The sequence below is a fragment of the Diceros bicornis genome, chromosome 5 (assembly GCF_020826845.1).
Source record: "Diceros bicornis minor isolate mBicDic1 chromosome 5, mDicBic1.mat.cur, whole genome shotgun sequence".
Lineage (NCBI taxonomy): Eukaryota > Metazoa > Chordata > Mammalia > Perissodactyla > Rhinocerotidae > Diceros > Diceros bicornis.
The window spans coordinates 89,913,523-89,931,016 of record NC_080744.1 but is presented as its reverse complement, the minus strand read 5'-3'; the positions used below and the strand labels follow the sequence as shown (position 1 = coordinate 89,931,016).

Below are 17,494 nucleotides of genomic sequence, written 5' to 3'. Positions count from 1 at the left end.
TAAAAATGACAAAGAAAGGGTTTCTGTGGCTTCATTACCAGCAAGAAGAAGGCAGCACTGCTTTTCGGGGTCAGGATGCTGAGTGCACTGTGCTTTTTGGCCACTTTTTCTCGCGGTCTGCGATGTTGCCTGCCTGTTGGCTGATGCCTGTTGGCTGAGCCTCTTTTCCACAGCGCTGCAGCGGGGTCTTGGGTCATGCCATCAGCCAGGCTTTAATTAAAATGCTTTGGAATATCCCATTTCAAGCGGGCGACGAGCCTGTGTCTGTCCACTCGCACAGACCAGCACCCTGAGCGCTGGGTCCAGGCCTGGCGGAGGAGGGTGGACAAGGGAGGCCAGTGAGGCGCCCACTGTGGCCCGGGGTCCTGGAGTGGCCCGGTGAGACCAGGAGGCTCTGCGGGCTGCGAGGTTTCCGGCTGCTTTGGTGGAGGCACATCTGGATTGCTTTCGTGTTTAGCATGTCCCTCTGTCACCCGGGCCTTTGTCTTGGCTTCCTCTTGGGACCTCAGAATTGAGCGGGTGTCTTGCGGGTGAACCACTGGTCAGCTGGCCTTGCCTCCAGACCCTCACTCATCCCAGCTGGGTCAGGAGGCCTCTGGATTTGGAGAACATGTCTACACTGAGCGCTTGGGCAGTGACGGCAGCTCTCGGGGATCTTTCCAAAGGGAAGGGGGTTGGGGGCTCTGGCCAGTGCTGCTTGGAGCCTAGCTCAGGACAGGGCCTGCTTGAAGCAGGCGGGGTACACAGCTCTGTTGGGGTCTGCGGCTCCTTGGGAACGTTGTTTCAGAAGTCTCCCCACAGGGGGTCAGTCTCCTTGGGCTGGTGGAGGGTGGAGCTCGGGCTTGGCACTGGATGGCCCGTGTGGGCATCCTGCCTCCAGCACTTGGGCAGCCACGTTGCCTCTCTGAACCTTGGCTTCCCCAGATGTAGAATGGGCCACAAGAGCAGCATGCCCAGAGGACCACTCTGAGGGTGGAATGAGGTCCAGGACACACGCTGCTTAGCACTGCCCTGACGTCTGCTTAGCCGGGGACACCATTTGCACGGTCTTGGAAGCGGGGGAGGCCGCCGCAGCTCCAGCTCGCCCAGGAGTCGCTCATCTCCAGGCCAAAGGTGTTTGGTTCCAGAGCTGGTCCCAAACCAGTTTTGAAGGGCAGGGGTGAAACCCAGCCTCTGCCGTCCAAGTTGTCCTTGGCGATGCTGTCGAAGGGAAGGGCTTCATCTGGGTTCAGCAGAGCTGAGCAGAGAGGAGGGGTGGGAGAGGGCAGGGCTGCTGGGGCCGGGCTGAAGGGTGTGCTGCCTGGGGTGGTGGGCGGGGAGCCGGGGCCTGCACTTCCCACGGTCCTCGTGACAGGAGTGGGCGCTCTCACCTGTGGCCTTGTCCCCCGGCAGGTTGGCTCAGCATGTCGGTCAGCGTCCACGAGACCCGCAAGTCGCGGGGCAGCACGGGCTCCATGAACATCACCCTCTTCCACAAGGCCTCGCACCCCGACTGTGTGCTGGCCCACCTCAACACGCTGCGCAAGCACCGCATGTTCACGGACGTCACACTCTGGGCAGGCGACCGCGCCTTCCCCTGTCACCGTGCCGTGCTGGCCGCCTCCAGCCGCTACTTCGAGGCCATGTTCAGCCACGGCCTGCGGGAGAGCCGGGACGACACGGTCAACTTCCAGGATAACCTGCACCCTGAGGTGCTGGAGCTGCTGTTGGACTTCGCCTACTCGTCCCGCATCGTCATCAACGAGGAGAACGCCGAGTCCCTGCTGGAGGCGGGCGACATGCTGCAGTTCCACGACGTGCGGGACGCCGCCGCTGAGTTCCTGGAGAAGAACCTCTTCCCCTCCAACTGCCTGGGCATGATGCTGCTGTCCGACGCGCACCAGTGTCGCCGGCTCTACGAGTTCTCCTGGCGCATGTGCCTGGTGCACTTCGAGACGGTGCGGCAGAGCGAGGACTTCAACAGCCTGTCCAAGGACACCCTGCTGGACCTCGTCTCCAGTGACGAGCTGGAGACGGAGGACGAGCGGGTGGTCTTTGAGGCCATCCTGCAGTGGGTGAAGCACGACCTTGAGCTTCGCAGGGCCCACCTGCCCGACCTCCTCCGGAGCGTGCGGCTGGCCCTGCTGCCGTCCGACTGCCTGAAGGAGGCCGTCTCCGACGAGGCCCTGCTCATGGCAGACGAGCGCACCAAGCTGCTCATAGACGAGGCGCTGCGCTGCAAGACTAAGATCCTGCAGAACGATGGGGTGGTCACCAGCCCCTGCGCCCGGCCGCGCAAGGCGGGCCACACGCTGCTCATCCTGGGGGGCCAGACCTTCATGTGCGACAAGATCTACCAGGTGGACCACAAGGCCAAGGAGATCATCCCCAAGGCGGACCTGCCCAGCCCCCGGAAGGAGTTCAGCGCTTCGGCGATTGGCTGCAAAGTCTACGTGACCGGGGGCCGGGGCTCCGAGAACGGGGTCTCCAAGGACGTGTGGGTGTACGACACTGTCCACGAGGAGTGGTCCAAGGCGGCGCCAATGCTGATCGCCCGCTTCGGCCACGGCTCGGCCGAGCTGGAGAACTGCCTCTACGTGGTCGGGGGACACACGTCCCTGGCAGGCGTCTTCCCGGCCTCCCCTTCTGTCTCCCTGAAGCAGGTGGAGAAGTACGACCCTGGGGCTAACAAGTGGACGATGGTGGCCCCATTGAGGGACGGCGTCAGCAATGCTGCCGTGGTGAGCGCCAGGCTGAAGCTCTTTGTTTTCGGGGGGACCAGCATCCACCGGGACATGGTGTCCAAAGTCCAGTGCTATGACCCCTCAGAGAACCGGTGGACGATCAAGGCCGAGTGTCCCCAGCCCTGGCGGTACACAGCCGCTGCCGTGCTGGGCAGCCAGATCTTCATCATGGGAGGTGACACGGAATTCACGGCTGCCTCGGCCTACCGCTTCGACTGCGAGACCAACCAGTGGACGCGGATCGGGGACATGACCGCCAAACGCATGTCCTGCCATGCCCTGGCCTCGGGTAACAAGCTGTATGTGGTGGGGGGCTACTTCGGGACCCAGAGGTGTAAGACCCTGGACTGCTATGACCCTACCTCGGACACGTGGAACTGCATCACCACGGTGCCCTACTCGCTCATCCCCACGGCCTTCGTCAGCACCTGGAAGCACCTGCCCGCCTGAGGAGCACCTGCAGAGCCCAGCCAGGTGAGCCCTCAGCCCCCTGGGCCTGTCCCCACTCTGGTTAAAGGTCTCCATGTCTTCCAGGGAAGGCCGAGTCGGGCAGCAGGAGACAGGCGCTCTGGGACCCTTTTTCAGCTCTGGAGCCAAAGTCTGGCTCTGCCCCTTAATTGCAGTTGACCTTGAGCAAAGCATGTAACCCTTCTGCCAAATGGGGATAACAGTCTTAGACTGGTGCGGTGGTTCCCAGACACGGCTGCAGGTCAGAATCATTGGGGGTCTTTTGACAATACTACATGGAGTTTAGGCCCACCTGCAAAGTCTGAGGGCACAGTCTCCATGCAAGAGTGTCGTCACTTCTGACACCAGCTGCAAGGTAGGGGCTTCCCAAAGCTGCCCTCAGATTCGAGCATCACCGGAAGGACTCACAGGATGCACTGAAGGTTGTTAATGTTCACAGTTACGGTTTATTGCACAGAAAGGAAACAGATTAAGCTCAGCCAAGGGCAGAGACGCATGGGGCAGAGTCCTGGGGGGTCCAGACATGAAGCATCCGTGGTCCTCTCCCCGTGGAGTCAGGACAGTGTTACTCTCCCAGCATCAGTGAGGGACAGTCTGCACAGAGTATCACCCACAGGGAAGCTCACACAAGCTTTGGTGTCCAGAGTCAGGGCCCCATCACATAGGCTTGATTGATTGACTGATTGATTGCCTACGTGGTTACTCTCAGTCTCCAGTCACCTGGTACAGTGTGACCCAAAGCCCCCACCCCAAGTCATGGGGATGTGGCCACCTCCACCCCCACCCTAAACAGAGACGCTCACATCAGGTATGACATAGATCTCCTCCCAGAAGCCGAAGGCAAAGGCTAGACCCCTGAGGAATCTGACTGCACAAATGCTGAAGCCCAGGCCACACCCAGACCCTGGAGCCAGGCCTCTGGGGCAGGGCCCAGGCCTCGGGAGTCTTGCAGCTCCAGGTGAGCCCAGTGTGCAGCCAGGTGAGACCCTCACCCTGGGGTCCTGTGAGAAACGAGAAGGGAGATGGATGGAGTGCCCAAGGGCCGAGGCGGGTGCTGACGTGGTGGGGCCGGGCACCCGTGGAGGCAGTGGGTGGTGCTCCCGTCCCTCTGCGAGACGGAGACAAGGCCTCCCTGGGAGCGAGTGTGACGATCGAGTGAGGGAAGCTGGCCCCAAGCAGGGCTTGCTGCAGAGAACTGCCTCTGCTCTCGTTCTTAGCACCACTGTTTCGTGAGATCATTGGAGAGGGAAGGTGACAGCGGATGCCGGGAGCTAAGGGACACGTTCAGGCACACTTTGGGGGTGCTGGAGGGAGGGGGACACACAAGGAGGGACTTGCCCAGGTCCTGAGGACGGGTGCAGTCAGGTGAAGGGAAAGGAGAGGGAGGATGGAAGGACCCGCTTATCCTGGGGGGCCTCTTCTGAGGGGCGAGGCGGGGTCTTCCCTGCAGCCCCTCTGGGGCCTGGTCAGCGACAGAGACTGAGGTTGGATTAGGGTGTCTCGAGCCAGCCTGGCAGGAGCTTGGGGTAGGGGCTAGAATGGGTGGTGGATCTGTAGGCACCAGAGAAAGGTTTGTGTTCTGGTCACACCCTCCTTGTCAGGTCCCAGCTCTTGGCCTCCCCCGGACCCTCACTCTTGCAGTGGGGCTACAGGTCCTCAGCCCTTGGGCTGTGAGGTCTGGGGACCCCAGAGTGGATGGGTGCAGGGAGGTGTGGGTCCCAGGGGCTCTAAGAAGCTGGGGGAGGGTGGGAGATCCCAGGGTCTGCTCTGCCCTCAGCGCAAGAAAAGGCTAGGCAGGGCCCCCCCCCGCCAGGGGGGCTGGGGACCGGCCACAGCCCCTGGGCCGTCCTGGAAGCTGAGGGGCTTCTCTGCCCAGCGCCCTGCGTGCTCACACCCGCCTCCGTGCCTTGCAGCTCTGAGGAACTGGCCCTGGCCCGTGTGTAGCCTCGACCCCCTCTCAGTTCAGCTCACGGGAACCCTGTCAGGAGCCAGCCTCAGCCAAAAATTAATTTCCTCAATGACCCGGCGGCTGCTGACACGCACGCTGGAAGCTCCACGCGGCGAAGGCGATCATCTCAGCTACGATTGCTTCTCAGTGGAATTGGACCTTTCAGCTATGAAATCACATCCACCCGGGCCTTTGAGGCCATTAAAGGGATACGCCGGCCATCGAGGCATCAAATCCATAAATAGACGGTGTTTGGGCTCATAAAGGCCAGCCTGAATAGGAGTGGGGCGTTGTTCTCTTTTAAGGTTTTTCTGTTTTGTTTTAATCTGCTCTCTTTCTCTTTGGGAGAAAAATGTGACAAGCCAAATTTCTTGGTACCCTGGCAGTAAGCCCCGAAGAGAATATTGGCATTTCCTCGTTGATCCGGTTCCTGTACTCTGGGGAGCTTAGAACCTGGGGGTGGTCACCTTTGGGGCCTGAAGGCTCCTCCCACCTCGGGAAGCTCCAGCCTTCCTCCTTGCCCCCCCCACCCCCCAGGACCCTGGAGGGCAGTTCATCCCCACGTGGGAGGGAAGAGAAGCACACCTCGCTTCTTGGTGCTGGCTCCTACTGGCTCACTTAATTTCCCTGAGCCTCAGCTTTCCCATCTGGAAAACAGGAATAAAACCTGTATTCCTCATAGTACTTACATGGAAGAGGTCAGGCGAGGGGCTGGGTCAGAGGCAGCTTTTATACGTGGTTGCGATGAGGGGAGGATGGTGGTGGTGATGGTTTTGGGATGCTTTGGGCGGCGGGGTCCTCTCCATGTCCATAGGCCAGCCTGTCCTTCTGGAATGGCCCACCCCCACAATCAGGATTGCTGTGATTGGGGAGGCACTTCCGTGAGCCCAACTCAGTGCTGCACGGCCTGCTCCTTCAGTCCTCCCCAGCCCCCGGCGTGGGTGCTCTCGTCAGCCCCATCTCAGGGATGAGGGAGCGGGTGCAAAGAGGCTGATTGCATAAGCCCAAGTCAGTGCTAGATCCTACTGGAAAGCCCAGCCGGGGCCCTGCCATCCCAGAGCCATGTCATCAGGCCAGTTTGTAAGCATCTCCAGAGCTGCAGGTTTCCCGAGCTCCTGTGCCAGCATCCAGTCTGCGTCGGAGCCAGAGGTTTCTTTTAGGCTTCAGCTGTTACCCTCCATGCCGGCTGTTCCCTCCTCGTGGGCCCCAGCAACTGACCAGACACCCTCCTTGCAGTCCCTCCTTGGCCTGAGCCCGCCCCCTCCCATGGCTCTGCCCCACAGGTGGGCCCAGGGTTGTCCCTGTGTTCTGTAAAGCCCCCCTTCTGTCCAGCGTCTCCTGCCTGGCCACCTCGGAGTTCTCTGGGTCTCCCTGCGAAGGCAGGGTCGTACACTGGGCTCCCTGGGGAGTGGCCCATAACTCAGCACTGGGGCCGGAAGCTGGCGCCCAGGACATGCCTGGCCCTCCCTCAGCTCCCTGGGCAGTGGGCTGCAGTGGCAGGAAGGCCACCCCTCGCTGCTGCTCCTCAGGTAGCCACCACGGTGCTGCCAGGACCGAGCTGGAGGAGCGGCCCCCAGCTCAGAAAGCCACAGAACAGGTTCTGAGGGGTGGTGCTGAGCAGGGGCAGCAGATGGAGGGAGTGGGGGAGCCTTGGACAGCAGCGGTGAGTGAGGGGCTGAGCCATGGAACCTGAACGAGGAGGAGCCCGGGCTGAGCCCCCTGGACCAGGAGAGAGGTCGGGAAGGGCAGAGACATGGCGTTCCCGCTGCCTCCCCGTCCATTCCTGCGGAGGGCACCCCCACGTGACCATGGCTCTTCCCTGCTGGCTGCCGCTGGGAATCCCCCAGCCCAGTGCCAGGGCCAGAGATTGGCTTCTGTACCCACCATCCAAGTTCGCCTCCCTGGCCCTGCTGTCCCGGTCCCCCGTGTAGGCAGCAGGGTAGGACAGGACTGGGGTCTCTGCGAGCATTGCCGACCTCCCTGTCTCCGAGCCTGAAGAGCCTCTCCAGTCTCCTCACCCCTCCGTCCATCCTACAAGACTCTGACTTCAGGAGCCCCCAACCAGGGATCCCCTGCACTCTGCAGCCCCTCGGCACCCTGTATGACGCTGCTCTTCCTCCCCAAGCTCTCTATTTCCCTGTCTTCACCACCAGTTTTGAACTCTTGGCAGGAGCCTGAGTCTACATTGAGTGCTGTAGCTGTGATCTCATTTAACCCTCAGAATGGTCTGTCGCAGGTGCGGCCGTGACAGAGGTGGCAGCTCAGACTCAGAGAGGGTAGATAGTTGGCATCAGATTAACAGCTAGTAAGGATTGGAGCAGGATTTTGCCCCATGCCTGCAGGCATCCCTGCAGAGCCAGGCACCCCCACGTCTGCACGCTGGCACTGAGCGTGGGACCGGCGTGCGTGGCTGCCTGGCAGTGGGGGGAATGGCTGTGTTGGAAGCTGAGCACCAGCAGGATCTCCGGGGCCAGCCCCTTAGCTCCAGCGTCGTCGTCAGATCCGTGTCCCTGGGTGACAGCAGCCAGCAGCGGCCGGGAGGACCCTGGAGCTGGGCGAGGGAGCCCGTCTCCCTGGGTTACCTGCTCCCACTGTTGACCAGCCATGAACGTCCTTTTTTTTTTCCTCTCCCACTGAGTTCTGCCCCCCCACCCCCATCAAGCCCTTTAAAGGCATAGCCCCCTCCCTCACCCCCGCTCCACCTGCCTCTGGCCTCACGGGCTTTAGAATGCCAGGCAGGCGTCCAGGCCGCCGGGAGCTGGTCTTCTCTTCACAGGCATTGTTGAGACCCAGCTGCTTGGGGCGCCAGGGCACTGGGGCCCCAATTCCAGCTCTGGGGCCCCTGCCGGGGGATTCGGTCACTGCCACGGGAGGAACAATTCAGCACATTCCATCCTGCCTTAAAAGAAATTGCTACCAGGAGGAAATCCCAGAGCACAGGATTGAGGGATGGGCCTGGTGTGGCGAGAAAGGTGCCCAGGGCAGGAGGTAGGCCTTCTGGACACCCCAGCTCTGTCCACCTGTCCTGCCCTTGAGGGCTTCTGTTTGGCTTGCTTTTACCAGGGCCAGCCCTGTGCCAGGCCTGGGGCTCAGGACGCCAGTCTGCCCTCGATAGCCAGCAGTCCGAGTCTGGCAGGGCAGACCCCACACAGCCCACAGGACGGTGAGAGCAGTAACGTGAGAGCCTGCTGCGCACAGGCAGTGTGACCGCTGACCCCACGTCCACTCTGCAAAGTGGATAAGTGTCCCATTCCACAGATGGGGAAACCAGGCCTCAGAGAAGCAGCTGCCAAAAATTTGGGTGGCCCAGACTAGGACGGCCTTGGGGCAGCCTGAGGGCAGCCCTCCCCTGCCTTTAGGGCGCCCTCTCCTCCTTTCAACAGCTTGGGACAGCCCAGAGGGCGCCACTGCCCACGTCAGGGTCCCACCACCTCTCACCCCTGGCGTGGGTGGCTTTAAGGTTTGTTTTGGAGAAGCAGTGGGGCCTTGCCCTGTGGGGAAGCCTGGCATGTTGGGCAGGGGTAGAGCGGGGACAGGCCCAGGCCCCTCTGCGTGGTGACCATGTGGGCGGCTAGGCCCCAGAGGTTTGGGTTTGCCACCTTAGAGCACGTCAGGATGTTGACAGGCCTTGTGACCCAGCTTCTCACTTGTGAGGAGCTCAGAGTAGTTTGGGGGCGCCTTCACTGGCCCCAAGAAAACAGTGCTGCTCCTTGGCCTGTCTAAGCCACACATGTGGCAGCTTGCCAACCCCCAGGGACGTCAGCCTTCTGGGAGCCGTGTAGTGGGGGTGAAGGAGGCACCTAATTTGAAGGAAAAATGTCCCTCAGGGCCCAGTGTTGGCTTGAATTTTTTTTATGATGATGTTACTTAAGTATGTGCAAACTTACAACTAGATGTAAGTAAGCTCCTTATGTTTGCAGCTCTTAGACAACTGTGGAGCTAACACAAATGCACAGGTTAGCTATAACCAGACCTGTAAAACCAAGGATGCCTTTGCCGTTGATGGATGTTTTGCTGAGGTTTTCTCGCGTCCCTGCTTCCTGAGTGGATGGATGTGCAGGTTTACTGGAGAGCTCGGCTGGCCGTGAGGACAGCTCACTGCTCTTTTCCCCTTTGGAGCCCCTGTGAGACCTCCTCCAGGCAGCTTGGCATGGAGGCAGAGATCTGTCATCCTCATTTTCCTCAGGAAAACACAATGCTCAGAGAGAGTGGACATTCACTGAGGACCCAGCCCTGGAGTGTGAGCTTCGTGACCATAGGGACTGTCCTGCCTCGTTCACCACTCGTCAGTCCCTGCAGCTGTACTTGTTCTCCCTAACAACGTGGCTGGCCATGCCCCGCCTGCCTCCCTGCTCTCTGACTGTGTCTGCCCTTCCCCCACCATTTCCACCTCACTGGCCTGCTATCATTTAGATTTTCAGACATGCCGAATTCCCACCTCAGGGCCTTTGCACATGCTACTCCTTCTGCCTGGACTGCTGAACTCCTCCAGCTAACTCCTGTGCATCCTTCAGGTCTCAGATTGTTACCGCCCCACACCCTCCACCAAAAAAAAAAAGTCCTATTTCTGATCTCTAATTTTTTTCATTTATAGCACTTCTCTTGATATGCAACTACCGTGTACATCTGTTTGTACAAGCCTTCAGTTTCTCCTACTGGATGATCTGGGGGACACTAGCTGTGTCTCTTTGTCCTCCTGTTTCCCCAGGGCCCAGCACGGTGCCTGCCTGGTTGCGGGTGCTCGGGGAATGTGGCGGGAGGGAATGAGGGCGGATAAGGAGTTCCCATGTTCCAGGTGGGGAAAGCTGGGAGTCTCAGGGAGTCACTGAATTGTTCAGGGCCGTGCTGCTGGTACATAGGAGGGCCGCGTTCTTACAGCCAGGCCTGCTGCTGTGGGGCCTGACTCCAGCCCTGCTGTGTGGCCTCTTGATGGTCGCGTTGTTCCGATTAGGACAGAACAGTGGGCGCTGGTTCACATCCTCTGTCTCTCTCCTGTTCCTCTGCAGACTCTGCGTGTTTCTCCCCTCAGTGTCTCAGAGTGGCCCTGACCCTGTCTGTCTGTCACGGCGGGAAGCTCAGCCCAGCCCAGCGGCCAGCGGTCCAAGTGGCTGGAGGCCAGCCCCACCAGCTCCGGAGCAGCAGCCTCAGGGGCTGTTCTGAGCTTTACACAGGAGAGAAGAAGCTGTCTCCCGTGTTCCGTGTGCCTGCCGGGGCCTTGTCTGCTTTGCAGTGGTTTGCTGGAGGAGAGGACCTTCCAGAGGAGCATGGACTGACACCAGGCCTCCTGAGCCTCGGGGAGGACACGTTTGCAGAGCTTTGAGGTCACCTGTTCCAGCAGGTCCTGGATTGGGGCTGGGGCCGGGCAGGGAAGCGCCTGGGGTGGGCTGGGGGCAGTGCGCACTCATGGCACAGCCTTTTCTGTCGGGGGTTGCAGTGTCGCCCACAGAGGCTGTCGCAGGCCTCAAGGAAGCAGGGTCCACTAGGACCGAGAGCCGAAGTTGCTGCGGAGAAAGTCAAGGACACAAAAGGGGCGGAAACCTGTCAGATGACCTCAGTGACATTCACAAGGCTCCATTAGCAAATGACACCCAGACCTCCAAGTGAAAGAGGAGATCTCCTGTGGCCCCCTCCTCCTGGTCAGGCCAACTCTACCCCAGGATGCTGCGCCCGGATGCGGACACACGCTCCTGCCCAGTCACACGGCAGGACTTGGCCCCCAGGTGACACATGCTGCCCTGTCACCTCTCCTCTCAGAGCCCACCCCAAGAGGCAGCAATGACCCCATCTCCTGACAGGACCACACTGTGGCCTACCCTCCAAGACTAGTGGTGGATGTGAGCTGGGGGCCACAGAGGGACTCTGGGGCGCCCACCATGGATCCCACCAGGGCTGTACTCCTCTCAGCATGGAGGATGGCAGCAAGGCCACAGACCCCGACCCCCAGCCAGCGCCCACTGCCCCCTGGCATCTTGGCCTTCCTGCTGGTAACTGAATCTGGTCTATTTGCCCCTGAGCTCAAAAAGTACAAATAGTCCTAAGAGAACTGCCAAACCTTTGTTTTCTTCACCTCCCCAGTCATTGGGTCCCTGGTCAGTGTCTCCCCAGCGTCTGGGGTTCTGGAGAGGTCAGCTCCTGCCAGCGGCCATCCTGACACTTAAGAGTTTGGGGCTCACCCCTCGCTGGCCCGGGTGCGCCATTGGAGGGGGAGGGGGCTCTTGGTACCTTGGCCCAGACCTGTGGCTTCCCAGGCCGCCTGCCGTGTGCACAGTGCCGGTTGATGGGTCCGGATTGGGGAGCTGTGTTGCTGATAAAGATCTGAGGCCACGTTACATCCTGGTGCTTTCCACAAGTCAGCCCTGCCCCTTACAGGCCCTCCGCGCTGGCGCCAGTCCTGCGGGCATCTCTTGGGGTGTGGGGCCTTTGGCCTGGGTTTGCCTACTGAGGAGCCCCAGCCGGGGCATTGGCTGCCACCTGGGAAAAAGCTGAAAGCAGAAGCTGGGTCTCCAGGTTCCGCAGACCCCGTCCACGTCAGAGGTTGGCCTCCTTGGCCCTCAGGGCTCGGCTCAGCCACCCTGAAGCCATGTGGCTCTGGTCCCAGGAGATGGCTGTGCTGGAGAGCTCGCGGCCCCAGGGCAGTGGGGCTGGTGGAGGAAGCTGCAGCTCTGGGGTGCCCCCAGGCCTGTTGGGTTGCTGAGTTGAGACAAGCACACTTTTCACACAGTGCAAAGGGCCTCACAGAGGGGCTTTCCTGAAAGGTGCATTGCCCTTATCCATTTCTAACTTAATAAAAGAGTTGAGAAAATTCTTTGCTTTTTTTGGGCGCAGGGACCAGTCTCGGAGGACGTAAGGCACGGGTAGACTTCGTTTCCTCCCCACCAGCCAGGGCCCCAAATCTGCCCGTTGGTGTCTGACCCTCCCGTGAATTGGAGGATGGGGCCCCCAACCATCAACCCCAACAGTGTGTGGCCACCTTCCTGCTCAGCACCGAAGCTGTGACTCATAGTGGGGAAGGAAGGGGCCTTTGAAGCGGCAGTTGTCTTGAACGTTCTTCTGGGTCTTCACTAGGTGGGTATCTTGCACAGAAAGAAATTTCTGAACTCCATTCTGTCGCAGCCCCAGCCCCAGTGGCTTCACCAGTCTCTCCCCTTCAGGAGGGGAGTGGTCTCTTGCAACACAAAGGGGGGGCTTCTCTGAGGAGGCCAGCCTCCCACGGCTTCCCTGCCCCTCCAGCAGCCGGGCTAGAGCCTGCCCCACCTGGCCTCCGGGCCACAGCACCTTCGGGGTCGGGCCTGCTTGCAGCCGAGCATGGCTGGGCTGACTCTCCAGCACGCCCACAGATCTGCCTGGATGCTCACCTGCCCTGTTGGAGCCTTGGGCTTCAGGCTCGGGCTCTGCCTCATTAACCATCAAGGAGCAGCCTGGAGACGCCTCACCCAGGATCGAGTTCAGGGGTCCATGCACTTGTATGGGAAAGAATGACACCCTTCTTTTCAGTAACCTCTAAGTGATATTCAGCATTTCTTCAACTAGGAACGCAGGCACCGCGCCCACTGGTATCGGCAGCCCCCGTGGCTTTGTCTCTGGATAATCTCATAGTACAGTTGTCGATATCTTGAGATGTCATACTCATTACTGTCTCCAGATTACAGTTATTCTTAGACCGGCCACTAGATTGCGTTACTTCATGTGTTAATAAAGAAGCACAGATGTTACCATTAATATCATAAATTTGTGTTATGGGTTGAATTGTGTCCCGCAATTCATATGTTGAAGTCCTAACCCGCAGAACCTCAGAGTGTGACCTTATTTGGAGAGGGTCATTGCAGATGTTAAGATGAGGTCACACTGCAGTATGGTGGGCCCTAATCCAGTAGGACTGGTGCCTTAGATGGAGGAGAAATTTGGACACAGACGTGCTTACGGAACGTGTGTGAAGACTGGAGTTACGCTGCCACACGCCAGGGAGCTGGTGAGGACAAGGTCAGGGCAGAGCCTTCCCCGGGTGAGGAGCACGGCCCTGCTGACCCTTTGCCCTTGGACTCTGGCCCCCAGGGCTGTGAGATAGTTTCTGTTGTTTACGCCCCTCGGGGTGCGGTCCTACTTGGTGAGGCAGCCCTTGCAAACTGAAACAACAGGTTTCCTTTGCCAGCCCGGGTGTTGTGTTTTATATATTTAGAAACCTCCCCCCAGGAGTCCGCAGAGGGGTCCGGAGCACAGAAGAGGTTAGGGAGCCCTGACCTAGGGGAGCCGAGGGCACAGTGTCCTATCCCCACGGAGCTGTGGGGCTCGGCTCACAGGAGGCCCCCTAGCGGCCACAGGCCTGCACGGGGCCCTCAGCTCAGCCGCCGCGCAGAGTACAGCAAGCTACGTGCCTTCCTGGCGTTCTGACCGGGGAAGGGGCTGGGCCTGCCCAGCCGCGACGTTTCTTCCAGGCGGCAGATGGGCAGGCGAGGGTGGGGGCCTCCCCAGGAAGCCCGATGCCCAGCCTCACTGGCAGTGGGGTTGCTGCCCGTCCTCCAGCCTGTGTTGCACGACTCCGAGGGCGCCAGCGAGACTGCAGTGTCTGCGCCCAAGTGTCGGCCGCTGGGCCCAGGCCTCAGGGAGCCGCGCACCTGCTGAGCCTCCCACACCCGAGGCCCCTCAGAGCCCCCAGGCGATGGCTGCGCAGAGCCGCTCCTGGGGCTCACCTCCAGCAGCATCCTCCCTGACGACAGGAGGCCAGAGCTGGGCCCTGGGTCAGAGAAGTGCTGGCTGAGCCTGCGAGGAGCCCTGGTACTGTGGACACGTTTGCGATGTGGGTGCGCAGAGCCCGGTCCCACTTCCCAGATCCAGACAATGGGGACACCAGGGCCAGCCAGGGCCACAAGCCCTCCTCCAGATGGCCAGGCAGAGCCGCAGGAGGACTCATGCTGCGTCCCCTCTGGCCTGTCGTCCTTGATCCGCTCTCACCTGGGCGCCAGGTGCCCAAGCCGGGACCTGGCCACCTTGGTAAGAGATGACTGTAAAGTTGTAAGTGGAGGAGGAGCAGGGGAACCTAGTTCACACCCAGTTCACAGCTCGCTCTCCTCACCCCTCTGGAGACCGTCCATCTGACAGCAGGCTTCGGGGTAACCGTCACCAGCTCACACGTTCATGTTTGGCTTTTGTGTGTCCCCACTTGGCTGCTTCATGCAGACCTGACCTCGTGGCTCGCACGCCCTCCTGCCTTGGACCAGACACTTAAGGTCCCTGTGCTTCAATTGCCACGTGTGTAAAAGGGGGTGTCACCAATGGCCATTTCACTGAGTCCTGAGGAGACCTGAACGACACATAGTCTTGGGCGCACGAAGTCCTCAGGTGGTGCCGGCACCCGGATACCCTCAGCAGACACGAGCCGGTGGTGTTTGTACCGTGTGGGTCTCCCACCCCTGCCCCCGGAACCGCGGCCATCAGCGTGCAGGGTCGCGGGTATCAGCGCCTCACCATGACCGTCTCTGTATGCGTCACTTTTTCCTTCTCGCATCAGTGCTTGGGGCTGTGTTCCACCCTCAAGTGGTTTTTGAGGTCAGAGTGCACCACAGTTTTAATAGAAAAGACCCAGGCTTTGAGGGAAAAGGGCAGCGGCTTGACCAGATGAGACTCCAGCTTCAGAGCCCTGCAGATTCGGATTAAGATCTGGCGTCACCCGGTCCTGGCCGCCTGGCCCTGGGCAAGACAGACAGTCTGAGCCTTGGTTTCCTCATCTGTGAGAGGAGAAGGCAGGCCGCCTACCTGGACGGATTGCTGAGGGGCTTAAATAGGAACATGTGCATTTCTTTCGTTCTTAAACAACCAGTGGGGCTGAGAGAGCGCTGGGTAAGAGGCCGGTGGGAGCTGGCGCCCTCCAGCCATCAGGGAGCTTGCTTGTCACCAGGCACCGCCCCCGTGTCTGCCCTCTCTAGTTAGGGCCTTTTTTTTTCAGTGTGGGCCTGGAAGGCTGACCGGCAGAGGCCGGGGTTGCCTTCAGAAGGAAGCTGAGCAGAGGGCACCCCGGGCGTCGAGTGACCTGCGTGGGGACGGCGAGCCTCCGCGCGGAGGGTGGGGGTGTGGGCGGGGGGAGGGGGATGTTCCTCGCGAGAACCTGGATTCCACCGAGAGCCTGGGCGCTTTCGCCCTGTTTCCAGTGTGACCAACTGTCCTGGTTTGCCCGGGACTGCGGGGTTCTCGGGATGTGGGAAAGTCCTTTACAGACCAGGACAGCTGGTCCCTCTGCCTGTGTCCCCTCTGCTGGCCCCCGGGCGTAGGGAGCCTTGCCCTGGGCTGGGGTGGCCTGGGCGCATGGCGGGAGGTCAGGCCTTGAGCGTTTGCAGCAGTGAAGGGGAGCAGTGGCTTTTTCGGGCTCTCCCGCTGGTCCCTCTACAGACCAGACCACAAACCCCAGACGCCTTCAGGTGCTGCATCTGTAAAGAGGGCCGGTTACCCCTTCACGGGCTTAGTTACACAGCTGATGGCTGTGGGCCCTCCCAGGGTGGCAATGCCCGCGGCAGGGGCTTCATAACTGGTTCATTGAGTTGAACGGGGTAGGACTGGACCATTTTCCTGGCCTTCTGCAGCGAAGGGAGAGGAGGAGCATTGCCCTGGTACCCCAGAAGAAGCTTCTGGACACCCTTGCATAGTATGATCAATTAATTTATCTGATTTATGGGGCACCACCTCCATGCCGGGCACTGCGCTCCATGCTGTTGCCCACCCCCCTGGGGTCCGGGGGCCCAGCCATCCCTCTGGTGACAGGCCCATCCACATGCTCCCATCATGTCTCTGCCTGGCCAGCCAGACCCCCAAGGCTCTAAAGCAGTTTGCAGGTCGACTCCCTGCTTCGCCTATGAGCTCTCTGGGCGCTGGCTCCCCCACACCCCGCCAGCCCCGTCCTGTGGGGTGAGCTCTGCTAGGACCACAGAGTGTCGTCCAGACAATAGCGCTGAGGGAACAAGCGTGCCCCGAGAGTTAACGCCACGAGTGGCTTCTGTCCCACAGGTTAGCTCGTTGCAGCATCACTCTGACAACTCTACCTCCTGTCCACCTTATGGAGGGGACGCTGGCACTCTTGGTCACTTCTCTGTGCTCCTGTGAGGGCCTTGTCACAGACTAGGGGACACTAAGCCTTTTCTCTTCCTCTCTCCAGCTCCTGCTTCTCAGGGAGAGAAGTGAGATGTTAAAATGGGAGGTGAGCTACTGTGAAGCGCAGGCCGCAGAGTGACTGTGAGGGTGGGCCCCACAACGGGGCCGGTCAGGGCTCCCAGCTCCCGTTCTGCTCACCGAGCCGGGGGGCAGTGCGCTGGGGCTGCCTTTTCTGCTTCACACCGACGCTCCGTGTAGGCCAGCGCTGCCCCTGCCGTGTCCCTCCCCTCCCAGAGGGGTCTGAGCTGCGCTCTGGGGCCCAGGTCAGGCCTCGGCGGATAACGTGCCTTGTCCCCAGCAGCTGAGCCCTCAGGATGCACAGTGCAGGGCGGTGCGCACACACAGGGAGTCAGGCCAGCTGGGGCCCAGATTCCAGCTCTCCTTGTATGCAGTGACTTCCTCGGGAAGGTCCCTTTACTCCTCAGGTCAATAAAGAGGTTCCTAGAGACTTCCTTCAACAACGTCCATTTCCTTTATCCCATATAAGGTTCCAACTGAGTAATTTTTGAGGATATGTTAGGAAATAAATTAACTAGAAAGAGAAAGCACCCAAGATTTTTTGGGGGAGTCAGAGGAAACTCCATTAGAAAGACATGTTTCCCTTTTTGCCCTGGCTCCCAGGAACCCCAGAGCTAACAGGTGCAGCACAGAAGCTGTGATTTCCCTCCTCTTGGCATGCATGCTTCCACGGCCCAGATTTTCGTTTCTGGAGCCACCCTGCGGACGTGGTTCCTGAAATCACGGGACCTCGCTCCTCCTTGGAAAATACAGTCTTCAGAAACTTGATTTGGCTTCCTGACTTTCGACTTTTCTCCTTGGGAGGCCGACTGCCCCAGGAAGAGAGATTCCCTGTGTTGTTGGTGGGGACCTTCACCTTCAGGTCCAGGCCTCCGTCTCGTGCTGAAAGGAGAGTGTTTTGGTCCGCTACTTTGCACAGCGCACGCCGAGCATCGAGGGGCCTGGTCATCACTCAGACGTCTTCCCCAGGAGACCAAGGGGGTCACTGGGCGCGAGTGGGTTTGTCCCCACCCGTCTCAGCAGGAGTCAGGGCGAGTGACTCAGGAGGCCTTTTTCTCTCTCCTCCATGAAAGCCGGACTCCTGACCCTGGTGGTGATCGAGAAATAGCTGGAAACTCCCTCAGGAGGAAGCAGCTTGCGGCCCACGTCTCCAGATCTGGAGGGAGGCTTGGCGATGGCCGAAGGCTGGGAGAGTCCCAGG

General features: G+C 60.2%; 1 protein-coding gene across 3 annotated transcripts in view; it reads left to right on the top strand.

Annotated features, from left to right (window-relative positions):
- The window catches only part of KLHL25 (kelch like family member 25), a 36,584-nt gene extending 23,040 nt beyond the window's left edge, over positions 1 to 13,544 (top strand). For all 3 annotated transcript variants that reach the window (XM_058542400.1, XM_058542399.1, XM_058542398.1), the window contains exons 2-3: positions 1,393 to 3,197; positions 10,146 to 13,544. In XM_058542400.1, coding sequence (XP_058398383.1) covers positions 1,404 to 3,173 — 1,770 coding nt within the window. In that variant the 5' untranslated portion in view covers positions 1,393 to 1,403 and the 3' untranslated portion in view covers positions 3,174 to 3,197; positions 10,146 to 13,544. The remainder of the gene's footprint in view (positions 1 to 1,392; positions 3,198 to 10,145) is intronic.
- Positions 13,545 to 17,494: the final 3,950 nt, after the last annotated feature.